Raw genomic sequence first — 23,015 nt, forward strand, 5'->3', positions numbered from 1 at the left:
TAAAGTACTTATAAAATAAATCAAATCAGGCAAACATATACCACCAAATTTATCAGAAGATAGTGAATACAGTGATAACACGGCAGAGAGGAGACGACACTAGGGTTGCAACAGTGAGACAACCCACCACAATGGGGCGTCGTTCGACAATGAAAGTAAGGCGCCAGCGGCGCAATAACAGTGGCACAACAATGGGGGTGGGGGGGGGGGGGGGGGGGAGGCCGATGGAGAGTGTGACGTTGGCAGATCTAGTGGCTGATGGAGAGAGTGACGATGGAGGGAGGGGGCTGAACGAGTAAGATTCAAATAACCGATTTGACCATATTCCGGCTCAATTCAAATAACTAATATCTTAAGTGATTCAAATGACCAGTTCAGTTCTAAAAATACCGAAAAACAGATAAACTCAAAAGGAAAAATGGAAATTAAGAAAGAAAAAAAAAATGATGTGGTCATGAAGTAGATAAGGTTCCCTCGAAAATTCTCTTTCCACCTTGCAGTTCCCTCCTCAGTCCTCACCATACCATCCAAGCTTGAAATTCAAAAGATCACACACAAATTGCATGACTTTGGTAACCATATAAAAACAAAATAAAATATCCCCGCCACTGTAGCAACAGAACCAGTGGAGTGGTGGTCATGGCATTTCAAACAACTCACTCTCGTCTATCATCCCCAACCACCGCAACCAACTTCTTCTTCTCCGCCTCCTCCCCCTCCCCCAATCTCAGATCACTGAAACCTACTTCGCTTCCATCTCGATTCTTCCATTGCCGATCGAAACGCCTCGTTTTCACGCCGAGACTTATCACGAGAGCTTGCGCGGTGAAGGTCGAGGAGAAGGACGTTGCTGGAAAATCAGGAGAATGGGGGAGGGTTTCTGCTGTGTTGTTTGACATGGATGGTGTGCTCTGCAACAGTGAAGAGCCTTCTAGAAGAGCCGGTGTCGATGTTTTCGCTGAGATTGGCGTCCAGGTCACCGTCGATGATTTTGTGCCGTTCATGGGAACTGGTATGGTGCTTCTCTTCATTTCTCAACTCCTTGGTTTACTTCAATTTCTATCTCTGCATTAATTTCCGAACATGCTTTTCTGTTTTCCTTGATCTGCATTTGATTATTCCAAACTTCACTTGTGTTGAGCTATGCTTTTGCTAGAACTAAACATTTGCTTAATTTGGAGTGTGAATACACTTTGCAACCTGTTAATTCGTCTGTAAGACTAGTGGTTATCATTATCATTATGGCGTGGGAACAATAGTAGTGTATAATCTCGCATTGGTCGAAATTAAATCCAACTGTTAATGCTTTCTCCCGAAACTATCATGAGCTTACGATTTTTGTAAACCATGTGCCATTGTTCTTAAGGAAGGGGTGCATATTCTCCAGCACTGACATTATGTGTTCCAGTGTTTCTGTGGGAGTTAGAGTGTGCATTCACTGATTGATCACAAATGAATATCATAACTGACCGGGTGCATGTTCTCCAGCACTGCCATTCTATTTAGTATTTACTGTCTTTGTATATGATAACCTCAAACCATGGTGCCAGTGGCCATTGTTAACTCTTCATTTATTTAGAAGTGAAGAAACGTTGCCCATTTTGTCCTATCAATGACTCTACACTTCACTCACATGTGGGGGTAGTGGTACTACTTCCCTCTATTTCAATTTTCAATGAAGCTAAATATTTGGGGGGGGGGTGCTCGGGGAAACCCTGGGAAAGAATGTCTATTATACCATACAATTGAAAATGGTAGCATCTCCTATCTTAAAACCAGACAAAAGAGCAAAAGGAGCAAATGCCTATCATGCAATTCCATTTCTTCAAATTTATTTTTCTTGTTTACTGCCAAATTTTGTATTCTGGTTTCTGGATGTAACATGAAGTTAAGAATGCGTTCTACTTCTACTTGTCACGACTCACTGTACTAATCTAGTCTTACTGCATTCTTTCTTTGCTTTTATCTAATTATGGTCTTTGACATTGGCGCCATTTATTTTATTGAGTTGCTTAGCTGATCATTAGGCTTTTCTATTATTCATTGCTTCCTTTTAAACATGAAAGGAGAAGCGAACTTTTTGGGAGGTGTAGCCTCTGTTAAGGGAGTTAAAGGATTTGATCCTGAAGCTGCAAAAAAGAGGTTCTTTGAAATATATTTAGAGAAGGTAAAAGATTTATATTTCATTTGATGCCACTTTTTGCTTCTTCTACTCTATACCTTCAACCCTAAAGTGTTGTCACTTATCTCAGTATGCAAAACCAGATTCTGGAATAGGATTTCCAGGTGCCCTTGAACTCATCTCTCAGGTATGTATCATTAGTCATGATTAACATCATTTGATAACCTTGCTGATTTATCGTGGGACTAAAAAAGGACATGCCAACATGTAACAGTGTAAAAGCAAAGGACTTAAAGTTGCTGTTGCATCTAGTGCTGATCGTATCAAGGTTGATGCAAATCTAGCTGCTGCTGGTTTGCCATTGTCATTGTAAGGCAACATTCTGAGTGACTAGTTGAATGTGCATGGAGATGTTGTACAATATAAATTGTTTTTGTTTTTCTTACAACTAGACCAACTCTCCCAAAAGCTTAAGCTGTTGGGTGAAGACACATGAATGATTGTATATTATATCTATAATACGTCCCCTCACGCAAGAGCCCACTGGGCTTGAAGCCTGGCCCCTCATGCAAGAGTCCATTGGGCTTGAAGTGTGAAAAATGCATAGACCCACCTTCAATGTGCTGAAATAACTTTTTAATTAGAATAATGTTCGAACTCCAGACCACTTGACATAAAAAATTAGTCAATATGAAATGTAAGTCTACTGCATTCTTTATGCTAAGCTATAGTATAAATAAAAAACATAAAACACCTACTCTTACATTTTATACCTGACTTCATCAGCTTGACTTCAATTCAAGGTTGTTCTAATCATACAGTTGAATTTGTTTTATCAGGTTTGATGCGATTGTGTCTGCAGATGCTTTTGAGAATTTGAAACCTGCTCCTGATATTTTCTTAGCTGCATCAAGAATATTGAATGTGCCTCCTAGTGAGGTATATGCTACTAGATTGAGCTTTTCATAAGAGGCTTAAGTTGTTCTTTTTTGGGCGATTGACTTTATATAGTGGCAGTATTTTATTGTTGTTGATTATTTAAAATAATAAAAATATTTAGATGATAATTGACAACTGACAAGCATGAACTTAGAGGAATACTGGGCTGTTACTTCACTTTCAGGTGATAATATTCCTGAATTTCTTTCATGGCAGCCTAAAATTGTTCATGTGAACAAATTAAATATAAGAAAAAATCCGAGTTATTCTTATTCATTTGAATTGATAGTCACAACATTGTACAATATGTTACAAGGGAAGGATAAAAAAGCAACTAAATCGGTCCCAATCTAGAATAAATTGGAAATAACTTCCTAATGTAATCCCTTAATTTAAAGTGTTCCAAAACTCGAAACTGGTTCTCCTAATGAATTTACACCTTATTTACAATATTTAAAGCTTGAAAACTAAAACTACTCTGCCTCTTTCTTAGAATATCCGCTAAGTGTTGTTTTTTATAGAACATAGGTCATACACACCAACCCTTCCTCCAATTTTCCTTAAATGGAAGGCCTATCAATTTTAAAATGTATTGTCCTATCGTAGGACCTTCCATTTGGCTCTTAAATCATCTAGGATAATGACGAGGGAAGGAAACTAAATTAATCATAACTCTGGAATCAATCAGAAATAACTGCCTAATTTCCCTTAATTTAAGGGATTTCAAAATGGATTCTCCTTATCAATTTCCACCTTATTTACAGCTCAAAAATTGCAATTCTAACTAAGTCTGTAATGATGTATCTGGAGTTATTTATTGGGTAGACTGTGAGTTCTGTTGCCTGAGTCTCATAAGTGTTAAGAACTAAGGTAGAAGAGAAAGAGAGACAGGGAGAAACTGAATCTAAACTGAATTGTAAAATGTATTTCATCAATTTACAGAATTACAAATGACCATTGTTTATACTTTATATACATGAGTAGCTTGTATGAGAAGCTATCTAGGATAACTAAATTACATGTACAAAGCACAACTAACTCTAACAGAACCCATGTTCATGTGCACACTAACTGACCAACACAGCTGGCATATCAACCTATTACAATAACCAAGCTATACACATGCTCTAACACATACTCTAACAATAAGCAATGACTATTCGCATCCATTAAATTTTAATTGAATTGAAAGCGAAGATTATTATAATGTCGAGTTTGCTTTCCTTATATAAATTAGTGGCTTTATTTTCTCTTAAACGTCAAAAGTAATCTCCTCATACGTTTTCCAGTGTATCGTTATAGAAGACGCACTAGCTGGAGTTCAAGCTGCCAAAGCTGCACAAATGAGGTGAGTATTGATCTCTATGTACCATGGGCCAAAAAGGGATTTATAGTGGTTGCTTGAACTTACCAACCTTGATTAGTTTCTACTCTCCAAAACCACTATATGTTGATGCAATTTTGAAAATATACTAGTATTTATGCTGTCATTTTCACTATGTGCAGATGTATAGCTGTAAGGACTACATTATCAGATGAGGCTTTGGAACCTGCTGGTCCAACTTTTATCCGAGATGACATAGGAAGTGTTTCTCTTGATGAAATTCTTAATGGTGGCTCTGATGGATATAGTATGTAGTCTTGGGAGTTTGCTGTAAATATAGTTTATCCTATAAATGTTCTTTATCGTCTTTGATGTTCAATGGTAGTTATATTATTCTATAAGAAATCTGAGCATTGAGTACTCTTTGTAGAAGAAATCCTTCTTCGTTGTAGCAAAATTTGTGCTTTCTTAATGGATGAATTAATTTACATTCTAAGTTGTTCTTTAATTAAAGTATACCTTTTAGTCCGGATAGTTATTTTTCTGACAACTATTCTTGGATAATGCTCAAGAGTACAGATATTATGTTGCATGAGGTCTTATCTAGATACGCCATTGCAGATAAGAGGATGCAGGGCTCACAAAGTCTAAATAATTTTGCACAAACTTCAACTACTATGCTTGCGGGAAAAACAGATGATGGAGTTGAAAAATCTTCCAATGGTACTGATGAGGGAATTTTCACAACTACAGGGTAAGACAATTTTATGTTGTGTACTTTTTTTTTTCCTTTTCCAATTCTATCTTCTGAAATATAAATATATTCATCAAAACTTAAGTTTATAAGGTAAGCAATCTTATTAACACTTTTGGCTTTGCTTTTAACTAGCTATTGTAATATTGATGATGCGTACGTAATTACTAGTTGCCGAAATCAAAGCATAGATAGTGAAGTTGCAATACTAATTCTACTATTTTTTTTTTCTCTTTCCTTTTTCCCATGACCCTCTTCTTTAAGATCAGTGCATCATCAATATTGTACCCAGGTTAGGTGTGTATTAGAATATTCAGTTCACTAGGTCCTTAGTGGTAATGTTAGGGATTGACTAAGATAATTCAGCTTTCTAGTTCCTGTATTGAACTGGGATTGTGTTTTAATAAAAAAATATTCTTATTTTGAGAAAAAGGAAATAATAGTATGAAATGTAAAACGTATAAGGTTCATTAAACAACTACATGATTCTACATGATTCATCAGCTAGCCAATGGACAATTCCCATAAAAGCTATTCTGATGTTACTACAATTTGGTGCCATTCTCCTATATGATGAATAATTGCTTTCATATATGTGATAGTATACTATGAAAATATTTATCACTGGTATTTTTTGTCCGTGCAACAAGCAGAGTTTTTTGTTGACTTACTATTATGAGGGCGCAGAAATAATTTGTGGGCAGGTTGCAGGGTTCGCGGCGAGATATACTGAGATTTGGAAGTCTGGGCATCGCTATCTCTTGCCTTGTCTTCACCGTAAGTAACTGGAAGGTACGATGATATTGCACAAAATATGTTTCAAATCATACATAATACATATTTTGTTGAATCTTACCTCCCTAAATTTTTAATCTTTTTGAGGGAATGTTGATTTGGAAGTCAATCATCAATCATGTGTAACTGGCTAACTGCTATACTACAGGCAATGCAATACACTTCCCCTAAAGCGGTTTGGAATCTCTTGTTTGGTGTTACCCAGCCACCCTTGGGACAGAAAGAAGGTAATGAACTAATGATATGCTGGAAAACCAATCTTTCATGCTGTTATAGTCTTTCACCATATATCTATTTTACTATCTCATGGCCACTGGTGGTGCAATGTATAATCATGAATCGTAAAGGACTACTCAGTCCAAAACGTTAACATGTTAGATACTTAGATAAAAGTTCATGTCAAAAAAGAGGCAGCCTGAGAATTTGGGCTGCTAGGTAGGACAGTTGAAATATTTTATCTTATAAAAAGTGCATAGACTGAATATCTGGTCATAAATGCAGGTATTGTCTCTCTTTAGTTTTTTTCCTCCATTTTTTGGGGCCATACTATAGATGAAGAGCCAGAGTTATTGCTTTTTGTTCTTAGGTAACTCACGATCTGATAGGATCCAGCAATTTGTGAACTACATAGCTGATCTAGAAAGCAGGTAATTAGGGTTTTGTAGATTTCTTTACAAACATTTTCTGATGATTTTAACCTAATACTCGTATTTTATGATATTTAATCGTGTTTTATCTATATCATTCAAAATATAGCATAAAGAAATTGCCAGTTATTTTACGGGCGTTGACTTTTAAGAATTGCCTCCTTCTCTAGAAAAAAGAAGTATAGATAGAAATTTGAAGCTTGGTACATTCATAAGCAACTGCAACTTGTAAGCCATGATTTGTATTTGTTATTTATTTATTATGATTAATTTCTTTTCAATTTCAAGGGGAAACACTCAGGTTGTTCCAGAATTTCCATCTAAACTTGATTGGCTAAATACAGCCCCGCTCCAGTTTCGTAGGGTACTTTTATTCTTGTATTCGATTTGAATTATAATCTGATAAAAGATCTGTGCTCATTGGATTTTGATTCTATCTTTTGGCAGGACCTGAAAGGAAAAGTTGTTCTGCTTGATTTCTGGACTTATTGTTGTATAAACTGTATGCATGTCTTACCAGACCTAGATTTTCTGGAGAAAAAGTACAAAAATATGCCGGTAATTTCATGGCCAAGTATTTTGATTATCAATAGTATCATGTGTGACTCTGCTTTATAAAACTGTTATTCTAATATGTTATTCAAAATTTCTAGTTTTTCTTGTATATTTAATATTTATCTGTGAAAAATAATTTATTTTTCAAGTTAATAGTTGACAACATACATATATGCGTGTATGTACGTAACTATGTGTGTATGCATGTATTCTAATGTATGCTTTTTTTGTCCAGTTCCTTGTTGTGGGTGTTCATTCTGCCAAGTTTGATAATGAGAAAGATTCTGAAGCGATTCGCAATGCAGTTCTGCGCTATGATATCACTCACCCTGTAAGCATGAAGTTGGAATTCAATTAATATTTCGATTTTGTTTTCTTTTTCTGGAAGTTCGACATTGGTAAGATATTGTCAATTTATGAAGAACCAATACTTTTAATTTGCTAATGACTTAGGGTCTTGAATACTTGCTTAATAAAGCCTCCTCCGTCAGATTTTTCTTTTGGATCCATTGTAGGTTGTCAATGATGGAGACATGTACCTTTGGCAGAAGTTGGGCATAAGTTCATGGCCAACATTTGCTATCATTGGCCCCAATGGTAAGCTCCTTGCACAACTTGCAGGAGAAGGTCGCAAAAAGGTATTCAAGAGTGGACAACCTTTCGTCTCTTCTGCATGTAATTTATTTTAAATAATCTTGTGATATTTTTAAGATAATGAAAAATAATTCTAGGTTTACATGCATCACATGTCATGCAGATTATTATGGCATTTAAATTGCCTTTATCAGTTTCCTAAAACCAACAGTGTGGTTATTAGTGATCCAGTGTAGATGAAAAGGAAAATGCTAGATAGCTATAAGAAAAATATTTCTATTTGACAATTAAGAGTCTGTATGGGCCTACAAAACTGTTTTTAGGACTGATGATTTTGGGCACATGAAACTATCTCATTAACAGACGGTAATGCCATCTATTGAACAGGGGCTCTTTTGTATAGGTGCCTGTAACTATCTGTTGCACAGCTGCAGCTAGTTTTTGCTGTTGAGTAATTCTACAATCAGAAAAAAATAGCCAAAATTGTCAAGATTCGAAGTTAGTTTTTTGATAAAACCCTGTGACTGGACTACCTTTTCACCCATAATTCAATAAAAATATCTGCTCATTCTGATAAAAATTGTAGGAAGACAATTCTGCCTATATAGCATTTCTATAGTGGTTTATAATCATCAGTCGGTACAGAAAAAAAACTGCTGGCAAAGCTTCAAACATGGCATAAATACAGTAAATTTAGAAAATTGTTTGAAACCCCATTTTAGTAATTAATTTAAAAGTTATTCCGAAAGGGTGAAAAAGCTGCTCCTATTTAAGGTGGGCTATACCTTTGGTCCAGGAATTTCCATCACACATGCCTGTCTTTCCAAATAGCTTAATGGATAAGAATGTAGACCTAGTGTTTTAAAAGAACCATGATGAAGTAGCACATCTATCTTAGAGTGCCTATTCCTTCTCACTCATTTTATTCACAAAGATAAGTAAAAGGATTAAACTATATTCATGTGCTTTATGGTTATTCAAATTTCATCTGTCATTATTATCCCATTTTTCACTATTGATGCCTAACCATATCTGTTATGGCCATTAAGTTTCTATAGAGTGGTGATTAAAACAAGTCTTGCATTCTTCCTGTTTTGGAAAGGATCTTGATGATTTTGTGGAAGCAGCACTTCTGTTTTATGGAAAGCAGAACATGTTGGACGATACACCAATTACATTAAGTTTAGAGAAAGATAATGATCCTCGCCTATTAACATCTCCATTGAAGTTTCCTGGAAAGTTAGCAATTGATGTCCTCAACAACAGGCTTTTTATTTCTGACAGCAACCATAACCGCATAGTGAGTGCTCTCTCTCTCTCTCTCTCTCTCTCTCTCTCTCCCTATCTATCTCCATGACCTCCTGGTCTCTAATTGTACAGGTTTTGAAAATGAAGTCTCTAGGTTTACATCTCATATGAACTATTTAAACTATATTTAGACACCAATTATTATGGATGGTAGTTGCCAAATTCCCCCAGCTCCCTTCCAAAGTTATACAAAGTATCTTTGGGACAGTGACGTCTAAAATCATACTGATATATAAGATGAATGATAAGTATATTCTGAAGGCATCACACATAATTGCTTAAGAATTATGAAAGAAGACCATTTCCCCTAATGTATAATGGATCCCCGGGATCATTAACTAGTACAAAATATTCTTATCCAAATACAATCATAAATGAAGTCCATAAGATAAATTATACGACTTCATAGATGACTCAGAAGAATCTGCTATCACAGATTCACAAGCTACCCAAATTTAAATAATTCCAATCCAGCATATGAAATAAAATCCTAATTGAAGCATCAACCATGCCTCACGATGTTCCAAGAATCAAAGCACTAAGCCGGAAATTCCCAAATTGCTGATAATTGAACCTTGAGTTCCAAATAACACAAGTGAAACTCTACATCCTAAACTACTTATATCATAGTTCTAAATTCCAAATTCCAAATCCCCATACTTCATTCTGACTACACTTGTAGCTCTGTGATATATTTTCCTTTTGATTTTAAAAGTAGTTTGTATATGTTTCCTGAAGTTATCAATAAGTGACCTGACCAAGTTTGGTATTTAGGTTGTTACTGACCTAAATGGGAATTTTATTGTACAAATTGGGAGCAGTGGGGAGGAAGGTCTGCAGGACGGTTCCTTTGATGATGCCACCTTCAACCGCCCTCAGGTACACCGTACAAAGAAGTAGATCATGATTGAACTTCTAGTGTATTTCAATCTATCTTAATTTTGGCATTTCATCAATATGAGGATTGCAGTCACTGTACAATTTTCACTTTGTTTTAACATAATTATGTTCTTATGTGGTTCTTGTTCTTCTAGGGCCTTGCTTATAATGCAAAGAAAAATATTCTCTATGTTGCAGACACCGAAAACCATGCTTTGAGGTACATGATAGCTTCAGAATATCAATAGTTTGATTTTTATATTTATGATCAATGTGACAACATCTTGTGCTTAATAGAGCATTCAATGAAATAAGTCGAATCATAGAAAACAGTAAAGACATACTTGCTTTGTTAACCAAATTCAATGTCTTCAAAATATCAAAATTACTGATTTGCACATAATTACTTACATAGAAAGTCAGAAAATTTTCTTGTTTGATTCGATAAAGGTAGAATTTTGGTGCAGTACTCATTAAATGTGAGTCAAGCTGTTCTACATCATATGGGCAAGGGCTCAATTTATTGATTTAAATCATAATAATAGCTTGATGCATCTTCAGAGAGACTGTTGGATCTAACCCATTTATTCCTGTTTTAAAGGGAAATTGATTTTGTTAATGATAAAGTGCGCACTCTTGCTGGAAATGGGACCAAGGGCTCTGATTATATTGGAGGAGGAAAAGGAGACACTCAGGTAAGAAATTTGATTTATATTTTTTGGGATAAGTGGCATTCGCAAAGATAAAAAACTAGGAATCTAAGATGCCACAAAGTTAGAATCCATGATTTTTTTTTTTAAATTATGATCTTTTTGTTATATATGATTCTGTTAGGATCTCTAATGGACAACATAAAATTTTCTACATTTTCCAGCTCCTCAATTCCCCTTGGGATGTCTGCTTTCATCCACTTGAAGAGAAGATTTATATTGCCATGGCTGGCCAACACCAGATTTGGGAGCACAATATATTGAATGGAATTACAAGAGCATTTAGTGGTGATGGCTATGAAAGAAATTTAAATGGATCAAGGTATCACATTAAATGAAGATACCCCCACCTGATGCCAAAATTGATATTCCAATTCTTCTTCTGTGGACTCTATTCTATTACCTTTTGAATACCATGATACTCAGCATATATCTTTCTAATTTACAAATTACAATCATTATGCACAACTTTCTGCTATATTATTGCTAATAGATTTGATATTGGACTCCTGGCATAGTGGCATACAAAGTTTATCTTTGTCTGCTTCTGTTATGATTTATACAAAGTCCCTGAATTTTCATCATCCTATTTAAATGGATATACTAAACTGAGTCTAATGTCATTGATTGCTTTACTATTAGTTTTTATAAGATAGATACTGATGTGTGTATTTGTGCTTGGTTGTGCCATGGTTTTGAAGTATTAAATCCACTTTATTTCTTGTGGTTTATTTGGTGACATTTCAGCTTAAAACACTGAAAATATTCTGATTATCTTTTATTTTTTAATTGATATAGTTCTACAAGCACATCATTTGCACAACCTTCTGGTCTTTCATTGTCTCGAGGTAACATGTGGTGATAATTTTCTTGAAGACTTGAATCTCAATTTACATTAACTGCCACTCACAATAATAACTGTTTCACATGATTTTGTTTGATAAGATCTAACGGAGATCTACGTCGCTGATAGTGAGAGTAGTTCAATTCGAGCTGTTGATCTAAAAACAGGAGGATCACGGTTGTTAGCTGGTGGTGACCCTGTCTTCTCAGACAATTTGTTTAAGGTAGTTTTATGCAATTTTAAAAGCCAGTGACCTAGATTTTTTGCTTCATTTTGCACCACTTGTTTTTCTTCTGCTATTGAGATCCCACATCAACTAAAATATATGACCGAAATCAAATTTATAAAGGTTAGGACAATCCTCACTTCACGGACTTAGCTTTTGGGATTAAGTTAGGCTTAGTCCAAATTTAAGATGGTATTGGAGCCTATCCTATATCCGATATTGGACCACCCACCAATTCCAAAAATTAACTTGGCCTCGCCTGCTTTCCCATTGCAATGAAATACATATATCCTATTATTTTCATGTCCAAATGTCCAATCCTGGGCATGAAGGAGGTGCGTTGAGATTGCACATCGACTAGATATGGCCAAAGTAGAGCTTATGAAGGCTTGAGTCCTTATCATGAGCTTAGCTTTTGGGGTTGACTTAGGCCTAACTCGAGTAATACACAATTAAAAAAATCGAATCACATAAAATCAGATTATTCAGTCACTCATAATCTCAAACACTTTTGTATTGAAGTGTATCTTTTTTGACAGCAAAAGATATATATATATATATATATATATATATATATAAAGAATAGGTAAAATCTCGAGAACAACCCTCTCACAAGTAGGACAAATCAACCAAACCCCACCAATTAAAACACCCCAAAGACCGCACTCAGGGAACGCGCCTCATTAAAACCTTCCTAGAAAAAAACCCAGTGGGAAAAAAACCCTAGTGAAGGAAAAAGAGTACAACATTCCAGAGCAGCGTCTTTGAGGCATACAAAGCAAAATAAGACACCAATACTATAAAACATGACAACCTAAATCTAACCACAATAAGTCAATTATAAAACAACCTTCAACGCAACTCCGAAACAACCCAAACGAAAAGAAAAAACCCAAACCACAAAGAGCTAAAACCTCAAGATGACCCATACTTATTTGGGTGAGTACGCTTGAGATGATGCACACTTCCCTCAATGGCCTCCTCATCAGAACCTTCCCAAACAAGTCCCAGCTCCTTACCAACCGACCACATCACAATGCTCGCTCATAAACACAATCCTGGACAATCAATCTGGCCCCCTCTATTTCCATTTTTCCTGGTGCAATCTACTTGGCCCCATGGCTTTTCCTAGTTCATTAGTCCTACAATCTCCACACTCCAAATATTCAGTCCTGGTTACGAGGGCTGTGTTAAGATCCCAAATAGACTAGATATAACTAAAGTAGAGCTTCTAAACGGCTCAAGAAGTTGCACACTTTCACCACTAGTTTTTCTTCTACAATTAAATTTCTTTATCTGAATTAAAAAACATTGCAGTGGATGAGCTTAAGTGTGTTATGTCATGAGTGGCTACATACCACATTGGACAAAAGTAAAGAAGACCACATCTTTCACCCAAAACCTTAAGGCAATGGTTGTATGGATCAACACTTTCTTTTTTGATCCAATGCGGGACTTCTTTTTATTTTTACTGTTACTTTATTGCTCAACAAAGTGTTTCATGATAGAGATGTTTTTCAATCTTCATACATAGGTATAATTTATAAACAAAGTTGTAACAATTGATGAGATTGTGTGTGATAGGATTTATGTGATTCCGAGAGTTTTCACTTTTCACCACTTCATCATCCTCTTCCGCCTCTTTCTCCATGACTACGTCCTCCACGACCTACAAAACTTGAGATAAGGGCAGTAGACTCCAAATTTGGTTGAGAGCTCACTGTCAGTTTTTGTCGAAGCAAGAACTGAGATTACTGTCCAATGAGGCCCTCCGCTGAAGGAAAACTCGGAGCAGTTAGGATTTGGTTTCTGACTAAATCTTATTTCTAATGAAATCCATAATGGGTATAGATAAGCAAACGCTGTCAAGCTTATCTACCGCCATCTGCAGTTCCTCACCAGTCATGAATTCACCAAATACTGATTGAGCCCTGTTAAGATAAGAGGAGATCATTATCCGCCATCTGAAGAGCGGAACATTATGAACAAGATCACAAAGGCTCTGGATATCATTTGAGTGAACACTTTGAGCCTTTTTCCATGTCATAGAATGTCATATAAGAATGATGGTAAACCAAGAACTTGAGCTAAATGGATTGCCACAAAAGAGAAACTAACTGGCAATCTGCTTGCACCCAATCAACATACACTGACACCAACCTCAGTAGACTTCTTAGTTAGAGGTTTGTGTAGTTTGACCACAAAACCAGTCTATACGGTGGCCGGTCAGTTCAAATAACTTTTTCCATTGAATTTCTCCAACATTATAGAGGGGTTTCTGAATAAAGACAAAAACAAGTCTCAAACAGAGGACCCAACAAGTTGAAAGTGGGTTCAATGGAACTAGGAGGGTTAATAAGTCAAAAGGGAGTGATCAGAGCTTAGGAGAGTGGCACGTGGAGCTATGGCAGAACATAAATAAAACTAGCGCTGAGAGCATGTGACATGGTTTTTGGTGATGGTTCTCAGAGAGAAGGTCTATTGGTGGTCTCTTAGACGGATGATAGTGCTACCTTGGTTGACTGGTGAAGATACCAAAATGGATCAGCCTCCTTTGCAGCATCTTGATATAAAATTAGGGTTTTTAGACCAAATTGCTCCGGTACCAACTTGAAATTAGAGAAACTGAATAGGTATAATGTTCAATGGTAAATATGGAAAGGATCATCCTAAATCTCTTATATGATCCTAAAATCCTATACTTCTGTAGACTTTCCTATAATACAAATATACACAATAAAAAACATAAAATCAGATCACACATGATCTTAAGTCTCAACAACAATCAGTTATATGTTTATAACCTTTCTCTTTTGTATTCATGTTTCCTGTGACCTACCTTTATACTCTCAAACTTCTGCAGTTTGGCGATCAAGATGGAATAGGCTCTGAAGTACTTCTTCAACATCCGCTGGGGGTTTTATGTGGAAAGGATGGTGAAATTTACATCACAGATAGCTACAATCACAAGGTAGTCAATACTGACCAAGTTACTTTTAAAATTATTAAGCTCTGGCATGTAGTATATCTTTAAAGACAATACTGGTTGATTTTCTTCTTTTGATATAAAATACTTAAGGGAATTATTTGTTATAATAACTTACATGTCCTTTTTTGTCTTTATACACATTTCCCAATTTATGTTTGCTGAAGTTTCTGAAATGCTCTCCTCATTCTCATTGATGTATTTTTCTCGTGACACAAGGAGTAACTGGTCAGCCTGCCAGTTTCTATTAGGAATCAATATTTGATGTGCAAAGAGGTTTAAACATCTTTAAATGTTGCTTACTTCAGCAATCTCTGTATAAAATCTTGCATTGGCATTGGCCTATTCTAATTCTCTTTCCACATACCTGGTTTGGAACTGTACTGGATTTAATTGTGATAATTCTTGCACAAAGTCAGTTTTTTTTTTATCAACCTTATCTATTGGACTTTTGAGGCATGCAAAATATGTGATACAAACTTTAGAGCGATTGAGAAACTGTTAAAAGTGATTAGAGTGAGATTGTGTGTGCGTGTGTGAGAGAGAGAGAGAGAGAGAGGTGCTTGTTATTGATGATTCAAGAAAAGTATCTTCCTCTGAGGGGTTTCCCTTTAAACTAGAGTGATGCACTCTGTTATTAATTCCCAAAAGAGGATTCCCTGATATATTTTCTATTCCTTTACCCCCCCTGCTCAACCAACCCACCCGACAACCTCACTTCTTTTTCTCTTTTTTATTCCTTCTAGTATGCACTCTCCATATTTTTTTTGCCTTCTCATTTATTTCCTTCTCTTAGACTAACAACATGACTTTCTTCGAAAGATACAAATTATTAATTGGATGGCTGGGTTTGCCTTAGTGCTCAGTGACTGAATTTCCTATTTTCCGTTGCTCTGTTATGTTTCAATGTTTCAGATCAAGAAGTTTGATCCAACTAGTAAAAGAGTTAGCACCATTGCAGGGACAGGAAAAGCTGGTTTCAGGGATGGAACAGCTGTAACAGCTCAGGTCGGTAAAATATTATGTGCCTTTTAACTACGAAAATTGATCCAAGTTGTGAACATAGATATTTTAGTTTGTATCCTCTTTTATAATGTTGAATAATCCATGCAATACATTCTTCTGCTGATTCTTCTCTCACATTTAGTGCATGTAAGTTAACTATCAATTATGTCAAAGGTATATAATTTTAATGGAGAAATTTTGGTGACTTAACATATAGTGCTTAGGTTTACATGAGCACAGGAAGGTAAAGCACTGTAAATGACATATTTATCAATGTTCTTGCTTGCAGCTTTCTGAACCATCAGGCATTATTGAAGGGAACAGCGGTACTGCTCTTTTTCCTGAAATCTAATTTGTTGTTTTTAATGTTCACAACTTCGCATATATTAATCTTAATTAATCTAAGAGAGGATCGAACTTCTTTTATATGTATGTGTATATATTTAGGGATTATATAAAATAGAGTAGTTTGTTATTATGAGAATGAGAAGAGTAAATCTTAACCATTAGGTTGTTCATGAATGGTCAATATTAGAACTTAAAATCATGTGACTTTTTAAGTCGTAGTAGACTTTTAAGTAGTTTCCAATCTCAACCATCCCTTTGTTATTGAAAGGTCAAGATTTGCTTGTCTTACCTCGCACAATTACAGGGCTCTAAATTGATACACCCCTCACCACATCGAAAAATAGAGGACCTTTATAAGATTGGAAGAGAGTATTATTGCTCTTAATTCATCAAATCATACAAACACCAAATTAAAGACAAACCTTTCTACTAAAAAAGGAAACAGATATCGCTTTAAGTAGCAGATAATCACCTCATATTCTTATGACCCAATCTGGTTTTATATCAATATGATTTTGACACATATTTATCACAAAACATATTAGGAAGTAACACGACTCACAACGCCCCCTTTCAGATTGGTACATAGATATCAATCATGTCCAACTTGCTAACAAGAAATTTTATTAGTGATTTTGAAGAGGCCTTTAGTTAGGTTATCAGCTACTTGTTGCGAGGTTGGAACAAATGGCATGCATACAGTTCCATTATCTAGTTTCTCCTTAATGAAGTGTTTGTCAATATCCACATGCTTGGTCCATTATAAGATTCATCAACCACCTTTTGTTGTACAAGTACATATCTTGTTCATGGGACTTAGGGATTTTGATCCATCGATCCGATTCATTGGTCTGAAATGAAATGAATTAAAATGAGCTCAGTCTTAGAAATATTATTTTTCTTGTGTTTTTTCAGGGAGACTATTCATAGCTGATACAAACAACAGCATAATTCGATATCTAGATTTGAATACTGATGAATTTGAACTCCATACCTTGGAGCTTAAAGGATTTCAGCCTCCTAAACCAAAATCAAGATCTTTTAAACGTCTCAGGAGACGTCCCTCAGCCGACACTGTGCCAATCACCATTGATGCCATTTCATCAGAGGAGGGAAACTTGTCTATAGACATATCATTGCCAAATGAGTATCATTTCTCAAAGGTCTTCGTTAGCATCCTCTCTTTCGAACACTCACTGTAATTCAAGTCTTTTCAGACACACGGGATTATATATTTCATTGATTACGGCACCTAAAATTCCATTGCAGGAAGCACGCAGTAGATTCAGTGTTGATATTGAATCTGAAGGCTCTGTTGATATTGATCCCCTGGATGGACTCCTTAGTCCAGAAGGATCTGCAACCCTTCACTTTAAGAGATCCTCCACCTCTGCTGCTGTTGGAAGAATTAATTGCAAGGTATGCGTGTATGCATCATTAGAGAACTTAGGACTTAGTTGGTTTCTGAAATAAAAGTCTTCTTCTAGCCTTCAAGCCTTAAATGTTGAATCTTTGATATTCTAATTTATAAATTGATAAAATGAGCAAAAAATATGAGGCTTAATTACACTTTTGGCCCCTCTAGTTTAAACAGTGTAATTTTAATCCTCCCATAATATTTTGAGCATATTTTGTCCCTTAACTTTTTAATTGTTACAATCAAGTTCCTCAATCACTATTTTTCAATGGTATATATTCTTCCCAACAAAATTCACTAATCAAAATACTAAATTATTACCAAAAATTAAAAAGTCCCACTTTTTCTATTGCAGATTTACTATTGCAAGGAAGATGCGGTTTGTTTGTACCAATCCTTGCTGTTTGAGGTCCCCTTCAGAGAGGGAGTTTCTGACTCTACTAGAGCAAACGTCACTCTTGCTCATCTTGTCAAGCCCAAAACTTCAGCCAGCAGCTTACTGCAACCAGTTTCCCCGTGACACCTTAAACCTGCAGGTTCTTTTGGCACTCTTTCTATCACTTGCTCATCTTTTGTTTGCAATATATAATAATATTCAAATGCTTGAGGGTCATGATCTTTCTTCTGAAATAATGCATCATATTTAACAAAAATTAAGGTTTTTGTCTGACACTTCTCGCTCTATGAGGATGACATCTTCATTGTGTGTGTGTGTCTAATTATAAATGCATGTCATGATGGTAGAGTGGTCAATAAGACAATAACTAGATATAAATATATTTTATAAGTGCTAAGTGGTTAAAATGTGTTTTGGAATAAAGACCAACTAAGGTTTTTTCTTTCTGCCGTTTAGTGAATCAACTAAGAAAGGAAATTGATGGAGAGAAAATCCTTATGCATCAACAGTTGGTAGTTTGATGTACGTTCACATTATGTACAAGATCCAATATAGCTCATGTGGGGTGAATACAGTTAGGCATTTTCTTTCAAATCCAGGTAAAGAGCATTACAATTTAGTGTAACGTATGAGGTATATTCAAGGAACCTGCTTAGTGATAAAAAAAAGCTTGTATGGATTCAAAATATAGATGCAAACATTGCAGGAGATATTGACTCTCACAAGTCAATTTTGGGTTTCTTGATTAGATTTGAAGGGAAGCTGTGAGATGGTAGTCAATATTGCAATATGTTGCTCTATATACTGTAGAATGCAAGCAAAGCTTAATATGGAAACTAAAGCTTGCAACGAGTTAATGTGGATGAAGAAATTTTCATCCAGAGCTTTTTTATCATTTCATTTAGACACGTTATATATTGTATCATAACAGCCAAAGTGTATTCAACTAGGTGAAAATCTACCTTTCATGCGAGGTTGAAAGTTGATACATATTGGTGATAGTTATCACTGAACACGTGATTCATTAAATGTCAAGTTGCTCAACCTTTAAGAAGATTTGTACATGTGAGGATGGCCAAGTTCTATTCCCATATGAGCGCATATTTACCTTGATTAAAAAACAAAAGTGGCTTAAATGGGTTGAAGTCCATTCGATAAAAAGGGAACATTCACAAGTTCAAAGCTTATTTCTCTTCCATCTTATTTCCAGTTATTTTCTCTTTCTATATCTCTCATATTTATCGTTTGTTATATGCATTTTTTTCTCAAGTCTATTCACATCTCTTTCATTGGTGTGAGTGGAATGGGAGTTGATTAAGAGTAATTCTTGTGTGGGCACAAATCCAACACATCAAATTTGGACACAGCCAATCATATAATTATACATAAATTAAAATAAAGGCGCTGTAAAATTGAAAAGAAAAAAGCCACTTCTCCTGTTCATCTTCATTCTTTTGATCTTTTCTCCATTCCTGGCTACCTCCTTCAACCTATTAGTCTCTCTCTCTACCAAATAATTCATTCTACGGAGGCATAACTTCCCCTTTACACTCTTGAAATGCAACTATCGATTCTAGATCAAAAAGTCCCCTATGTCCACTAATGTTGCTGCTGTACATTGTTGGAGCTCACTCACCAAGGAACAAGGTGCTCTTTGATTTCTGAACAATGAACCACCCCCCTAGAGGAGGCCGCAAAGGTGATTTAGAGGTGGTTAGGGACGGCGTCACTCATTGTAGAGGTGGTGGCAAACACAACGCCAGATTCCAAGATGAAGAGCCACCCACAAGGTGGTACTTTTCGGGGAAGAGGAAATTGTTGGTGGATTAAGGTCCCGTTTGGATAAACAGCTTAATTAAGCGCTTATGGTCATAAGCGCTTATGGTCATAAGCGCTTATGACATAAGTGCTTATTCATAAGCTATTTTTAAAAATTTATTGAAATAAATTAAAAATAAGCTGTGTATAAGCATAAGCTTTTTTTCATAAGCTATCCTGAGTAGCTTATGAAAATAAGCTGAAAATAGCTTATGGCAGACCATAAGCTGTTTGCATAAGCTCTCCCAAACACTGGCATAAGAGCTTATGCTGTCAGATAAGCTCAAATAAGCTCTTCCAAACTGGGCCTAAGGTTGTGATTGTGATCACATATTTGCATATGTATAAAATATTATGGTGTTTTTTGAATAATTTAATTTTCCAAGTAAAGGTAATAACAATTTGGGAAAATCAATTGATGTCATCTCCTTTACTATTTATGGAACCCTCTTCCAAAAAATGTATACCGCAATTTAAAAGTGCAGTATGCATTTTTTTTATAGTACAATTTAAAGTGCAGTATGCATAGGGATGTGACATGAATAGGTGTGTGGATGACATGAATAGATTTTCCTATAACTTACTTTAACTGAACTCACTTGTGTTTGTTTCTAGGGAATATGAGGGGGAGGAAGTGGAGAGGAAGGATTTTGAGCTGAAAATGAATCTTTGATCTGTTTGGATCAGAGTGGAAAATAGAGGAATGAACTAAAAACATATGGGGTCCACTGTGTCAGGAATCCTTTCCCAATGGGCCTGAGTCTGACAAATGGAGAGTCTCTTCTCTTTCCAATTCTACCCTTATATTTAAAAATTTATTTTAACTGGAAAAAACTATTTAAATTTGTAAAAAAGTATAATTATAATTACTATAAAAAAGGATGTATAAATAGGCCTTTAAAAACTTTTGGGTAGTGCTTTGAAGTTTGAAGAGACATTTGGTTTTTGAGGCTGTTGAATTTGCGGCCCTTGGTTTTTTAGGTTGGTTTTTGCTCATTTTATATGTGAGTTTTTTTATACCTCGTTGAGGAGATCCTATATTTTCTCATTTACTTCATTATTATTATATATTACTTTAGAAAAAAAACTATAATAACTTTATTTTAAAAATTACTTTGAAGCTCAACGTATACTAAAAAGTGAAATATTAGTTGTTTTATATACCACACTCAAGTTTCAAAAAAAAAAAAATTATATACCACACTCACTTTCATTACTCTTTCTTTTATTCTCATTATTTTTCCTTTTCTCTAAATTCAGACAACTTTAAAATTACATTATTTTCTCCTTATAGTTTTTCTTTTTATTTTATTTTCTCTAATATTCCTTAATTTTATTTTCCCTCTAGATCCAAACAAATTATTAAGACGAGTCAAATCCATCCAAAGTTCAAAACCCTTATTATTGTAAGACAAAAGAAAAGTAGGCAACGGAAGGTATTGTAGGTTGATGTCGGTGGAGTAGTGACGCTCAGACCGTAAGGATCATTGATGCCATCAACTCGCAGCACCTAATAACAAAAAGGTGAACTGTTGATAACCTTCCCAACTACATTTTTTCTCCTTGCTAGCTCGCTATCTGTCTCCAAACCAACGCTTTACCATTTATTATGCCATCAATTTTCAACCCTATCGATCATAAAGGGACAAAGGATTCAAGATCCTTTAACTATAACCAAACAGAAAGTCAACGCTTTACCATTTCTCAGACTTTTATAGTGTGAATATTAAGCAATCAATCTTATTTTAAATGTTCAACACATTATCCCTTTTTTTTTAGTACAATCCACCCACTAGAAATCGATCATTGGACCTCCTCCTACTTAACTTATATGTCTTCAGTTTCTACCACTTGAGCTATCCTAAGGTTAAATTTCATTATAAAATAATGTAACTTAATTGGATAAAAATGTGTCTCTCCAACGTTTTAAAAATGCGATTGATTCACAATAGAGTGCTGCTAGAGAGCACGACACTCTAGACTCTACTACTCTAGCGCATGACAACATAGTGAAAAATTGAACATACGACTCTCTTTGCATGAATAATGAATTTCAGTTTCAGAAATTAAAAATTTATAATAAAATATTAAGTTGGAATTCAATAACACTAGTCGTGATTGTTGTGTGATAAATCTGTTGTGTCCCCCTAGCATTTTCCTTCACAATATAAAAGTCTTTTTAGAAACGCATATAATAATCTCAAATGACATAAACGAAATGAAGTTTATGTTTTCCATTAAATCGATGTAATGAGTTACATAGGCATTATTTAATTAATAGAAGTTTTCCATAAAAAAACTGAACCATTTAATGTATTAATAAAATTCAATTCTTTAGTTACCTAATTTTATTTGGTGAATTATGTGGTACACACTTTTTTTTAGGGTGTGATACCCACATTAGGTGATTCAGTAGATTAATGACATGTGGTAATTGAAATTATAACTCTCAATATTATAATTCTAGTTCAATAGTGTTCTCGATCATTGAACAACTCAATTGTCTCTCGACGACCTTTGTTGACGTCCACCACGACCTTGCAGAGGTTGCAGTCAATCTCAATCCTAGCATTTGGTATGAGCGACATGGTTTTGATCAAGGGAGATGTCTAACCCCTATTTAATCAACGTCATTAATCTTAAGATACATTATTGAAAAAATACAATTACTGACTCATATGATACATGAGTCTTTATTACTATATCAACTCATTTAGAGTATCATACATTGACTTGAATTAAAGTACCACAACAAGCACCTTATTTTTATCCACACGCATACATATTTTAACTACTTTTGTTCGTTCTTGATTATTTGAGGGGCATGGCCCGGTCAAGGATACATTTCTACGTAGTTTTGCTTAATTGTCCTTTCATGAATCATGAATGAGCAGAGCCCCTGCAGGTTACTTACTTACCAAGATCATTGATGATATAAGTATTTAATTTTTCCAATTAAGATTTTATCACTGAAAATTATGAAATAAATATTTTTTCTCTAATTGTACATGTATTTATTATTATTATTATTTAGATAACATGACAGGGTTATGCTGGGAGAAAAACAATTAAACACCCGACTCAAACAGACAAGACGATAAATTCTTTGCTACATCAATGCTAAGAAACCGGTGACAACCGTGAGGCGAAGAGGAAAAAACATGAACTCCAAAAAGAAGCATGAGTGCTAGCTGCACTAACGAACCAACCTACAACTAAATTAACTATCTAGTAACGTAGGAGAGCTTGATGCTGCCATGGAGAGATATTATGCCTAATACAACTAATAATCTTCACATATGGATGATCATGATCATATGCTGAAGAGGCCAACATAATTATTGCCT

At 35.2% G+C, this 23,015-nt stretch overlaps 1 protein-coding gene across 6 annotated transcripts; it reads left to right on the top strand.

Moving 5' to 3' along the window:
• Positions 1 to 414: 414 nt before the first annotated feature.
• LOC130730921 (protein SUPPRESSOR OF QUENCHING 1, chloroplastic) lies at positions 415 to 20,587 on the top strand. Of its 6 annotated transcripts, none has more exons than XR_009016527.1 (30): positions 416 to 1,012; positions 2,067 to 2,167; positions 2,253 to 2,309; positions 2,397 to 2,491; positions 2,962 to 3,061; positions 4,351 to 4,409; positions 4,568 to 4,692; positions 5,007 to 5,139; positions 5,844 to 5,931; positions 6,083 to 6,161; positions 6,521 to 6,581; positions 6,870 to 6,945; positions 7,029 to 7,139; positions 7,372 to 7,467; positions 7,652 to 7,774; positions 8,833 to 9,030; positions 9,813 to 9,917; positions 10,073 to 10,137; positions 10,519 to 10,612; positions 10,792 to 10,949; positions 11,426 to 11,475; positions 11,573 to 11,694; positions 14,561 to 14,668; positions 15,599 to 15,691; positions 15,978 to 16,014; positions 16,952 to 17,199; positions 17,306 to 17,455; positions 17,809 to 17,989; positions 18,307 to 18,449; positions 20,284 to 20,577. XR_009016527.1 is itself a non-coding variant. In XM_057583070.1 (29 exons), the coding sequence occupies exons 1-28, from the start codon at positions 640 to 642 to the stop codon at positions 17,971 to 17,973; spliced, it is 3,270 nt and encodes a 1,089-aa protein (XP_057439053.1). In that variant the 5' UTR covers positions 415 to 639; the 3' UTR covers positions 17,974 to 17,989; positions 20,284 to 20,587. The 6 variants fall into 6 exon arrangements, 4 of the variants coding, with proteins under 4 accessions (XP_057439053.1, XP_057439054.1, XP_057439055.1 ...); XR_009016526.1 differs by lacking the exon at positions 20,284 to 20,577 and adding an exon at positions 18,600 to 18,823; XM_057583070.1 differs by lacking the exon at positions 18,307 to 18,449 and having other exon boundaries at positions 415 to 1,012; positions 20,284 to 20,587.
• The last annotated feature ends 2,428 nt before the right edge of the window (positions 20,588 to 23,015 follow it).

This window comes from Lotus japonicus, chromosome 1 (assembly GCF_012489685.1).
Source record: "Lotus japonicus ecotype B-129 chromosome 1, LjGifu_v1.2".
Classification (NCBI taxonomy): Eukaryota; Viridiplantae; Streptophyta; class Magnoliopsida; order Fabales; family Fabaceae; genus Lotus; species Lotus japonicus.